The sequence below is a fragment of the Gekko japonicus genome, unplaced genomic scaffold (genome assembly GCF_001447785.1).
Source record: "Gekko japonicus isolate JY-2015 unplaced genomic scaffold, Gekko_japonicus_V1.1 scaffold11495, whole genome shotgun sequence".
NCBI lineage: Eukaryota > Metazoa > Chordata > Lepidosauria > Squamata > Gekkonidae > Gekko > Gekko japonicus.
This window is the reverse complement of record NW_015205917.1, coordinates 1-3,481: the sequence shown is the minus strand read 5'-3', so window position 1 is coordinate 3,481 and position 3,481 is coordinate 1. Positions and strand designations below refer to the sequence as shown.

The window sequence follows — 3,481 nt, the reverse complement described above, 5'->3', positions numbered from 1 at the left end:
CTCTTAGCAGGCTGTTGTTTCTCCAACAAGAACTGCTTGTGGCGTTAGCTTAAACAATTTCCATTCAGATTGTAAAAACCCAGAATGAGCTCCATTGTTCCACTGTACAGAGGATCAGTGAAAGGAAAGGAGGGCCCATTCTCATACTGTTCTAAGCAAAGCCAAAATCTACTTTATAGTGATTATCACAATAATAAGTTGGCTTTGGAACACTTTTAGCAAATATATTGAAATGCTCTTTTTCTTGTGCAGCTTGCGCCAGAAACTAAAGGTGTGATTCACTGGATTATGGACATCCCCTTTGTGCTGTCGGCCAACCTCCATGGAGGAGACGTTGTGGCAAACTACCCCTATGATGAGACTCGTACTGGTATGTTCTGTGTACAAATGCAATCTTATCAAAGACATGTGAGGTATACCCATCAGTTTGGACCTACTGAAAATTTAATTCCTTAATTCTGTGCCGGTATGCAAAAGCTGCAGTCAGATGTCATGACCCAACCAAGGTCTGTTTGCGATGAGAATGAGCCTACAAAGACCTTAGATTCCCACACACCACTCCCGCCCTTCCTTTCCTCATGCACAGAGTGATGATGGAAAACTATCTGGTTTGATACAAATGGCAACTATCATATCGTCATGACACATACTTTGGGAAATTGTGAGAATAGTTTATGGTTTAGAATCCTTGCTTAGAGGCAAGAAGCACATATTTTTTCACAAATTGGATATCATGACAAACTCCACTATATGTAGGGGAGGTTGAGGAAGTGCATGAGGCTGTGGACTGTCACAGCTCATTTTTGTCATGTATAAACTGAGGTTTGTTTCTGACATCTGACTGGAGCCAAAGACTTCAAAAAACTATTCGTGTAGAGCACCACGACTTTACACTGAGATATTGTTCTCCTCTACCCCCAAGTCATTGTATTTTGTTCCTCTTAAGACAGAGGATGGTGGAGAAGGTTCTTCTGGAGGGGGCTGGTTAGGCCATGTTGGATGGGATCTTCAGCAGATGAAGTGAAAAGCTTAAGACTGTTCCTAGACATTGCATGTTGGATGGGATCTTCAGCAGATGAAGAGCTTAAGACTGTTCCTAGACCTTACCTTGCTTTTTGATGTGCAGGATGGCATACTCGCAGGGAGTGCTTTTTTAACGTTTACATCTGATTGGGAACATTTGTGCCTTCTGCACTCACACATCTGTAATTGTATGGTTGGACTGCTGCAATGTTTTCTACAGGGACAACCCTTGTAGAGACCGTGGTAACTTCAGTTAGTGCAGTATGCCATAGCCCATTTAGTAACTGGTACATGTTGCAACAAGCACATCATGCTGCTTTAGAAATAACTTCACTGACTTCATATTTATTTTCAGGCTCAGTTCAGGGTGCTTTTTTGTATCTGTAAACCCCTTTCTGACCTGGGACCCCATATACTTGAAGGACTGCCTCTCCCTGAAAATAGCTGCACACCTGCACAGGTCCGAGCACCTTCTCCTGTCTGTGCCTGACAGATGCAAACTTCCTTGGCTAAGCCAGGAGCATTTCCAGCTTTAGCACCTGTTCGTCCACAAGAGGCTTGAGTGGCATCTTCCTTCCTAGTTTTTCAAAAGCAGGGTAAATCAGTTGTTTTTCCAGGGAAAGTATTCCTTTTTTTAAGCAGTAAAGTTGTCTAGCAATCTGTGGACTGAGAGAAGCAGGCTGTACTTTTCCCTTGCTATTTTTATATGATTTTATTTTAATAACCTGATTCATAGCCCCCTTGAGCATCTGAGAAGACAGAATATACATTTTCATATGAATAAATGAATAGTAAGCTATGGAGCAGTGCAGAAAGGAGAAGGATATGACACATCTGAATGTGATAGAAATACTAAATGGATTAACTGGGGTACAGTTCTGCAAACAATTCTCCCTTATATCCCATTGAAGTAAATGGTATTGAAGTAATCTCATGATGTGAGGCATTGTAGTCATGATGTATTACAGTACGCATGGCAGACTGACTGACTATATGCTGATAATGTTTCTACTCCATCCTTATAGCCTGTTTGAAGTACAGTGCACTGTATCTTGTGATAGCTCTTTAAACTTTCTATGAAGGTCTTTCTATATGTTACCTGATAGCAAACCATGGTTTGTTACTCAACAGGGAGCTTCCACCAGTAGTGGCTATTTGAGAGTGTTTCCGTAGGCAGTGCTTGTCTCATTCACACATTAGATTTTTAAGACTTTGAAGGGATAACTAAAAATGTTAACACAGGTTGTGATCATAAGGATTGGTGGCTAAATGATGTATATACCATAACACTACTTTCTAATTTGGTCCTGTAATTTGGAGCAGCAGGGACATCCACAGCAGAACATTTTCAGTATATAATGGTGTATTGTTTCATAACAGTGAAGAGATATTTCAAAATGAGAACACATTGTTCCTGTTCAAAAACAGCTGAAATGTGTTTCCCTAAACCTAATGCATATGGCCCTTTTCAAATGGAACTTTTAGCTACTCTGGAAACAGCAACAAATACTGTTTGCCATTTTCTAAGTTGTCTTCACAACTCATCCGCATCTTTCTGGTTTTGTTTTCTTAGGCAGTGCACATGAATACAGCTCCTGCCCAGATGATGCAATCTTCCAAAGCTTAGCTCGAAGCTATTCATCCTTCAATCCAGCCATGTCTGATCCAAACAGGCCACCTTGTCGCAAGAATGATGACGACAGCAGTTTCATAGATGGAACAACCAACGGTGGAGCTTGGTACAGTGTTCCAGGAGGTTTGTATCATAACACTGCACGGGCTCAATTGTTGTCGAGGTTACATGTTGATTATCACCACTACTATTTCTCTTAGCAGTTGTTCTATTCTAGTTTGTACTTACAATAGAATTCTCAAAATTTTCTCTGAATAAATAAATTTTATAGAAGTAATACAATCTTTGCCCAGAGGACTCAAGTCACAGGTGGAGCTAAATGTGATGCATTGGTTAAAGTGTCAGTTGAGGAGTGGGGAGGCTTGGCTTTATTTCCTGCTCATCCATGAAGCTAATTGGGTGACCTTGAGCCAATCAAACACTCTCGATCCTAACCTACTTCACAGAGTTGTGAAGATAAAATGGAGAAGGACGGCCAGAATTAAAGTGTGGTAGATAGATCCCTTGATCATGGTCTCCACAGCTGCTTCTGACTTTTGCCCTTCACATACACAAAGGTTGCAGCATCACATTTTGACTGAAGAGGAATGTGTTTTCTGAGAGCCCTCTCTTTAAAACACAATGTGAGGTGTGGCTTTCTGAAGGCAAGAACTTGTTGGCATTAGTGGAAGTTTCACAGTCTCTCTCAGTCATGCTGTTGTGTGTTTGTGTGTGTATGTTGTGTGTGTGTGTATGTGTGTGTGTGTATACACACACATACTAAAGTAATTGGTGAAGTGAGGTCCAGTATGATGGATGAAGTAGTGGTCCAGTATGATGGATGCC

The 3,481-nt window shown here is 41.1% G+C and overlaps 1 protein-coding gene across 1 annotated transcript; it reads left to right on the top strand.

The window, feature by feature from the left end:
- Positions 1-252: 252 nt before the first annotated feature.
- Positions 253-2,779, top strand: LOC107125076 (carboxypeptidase E-like; the record flags this gene model as incomplete). Its single annotated transcript, XM_015428543.1, has 2 exons — positions 253-370; positions 2,597-2,779. Coding segments are annotated over 2 exons (301 nt in total), but the record flags the coding sequence as incomplete, so codon positions are not given.
- Between the last annotated feature and the right edge of the window lie 702 nt (positions 2,780-3,481).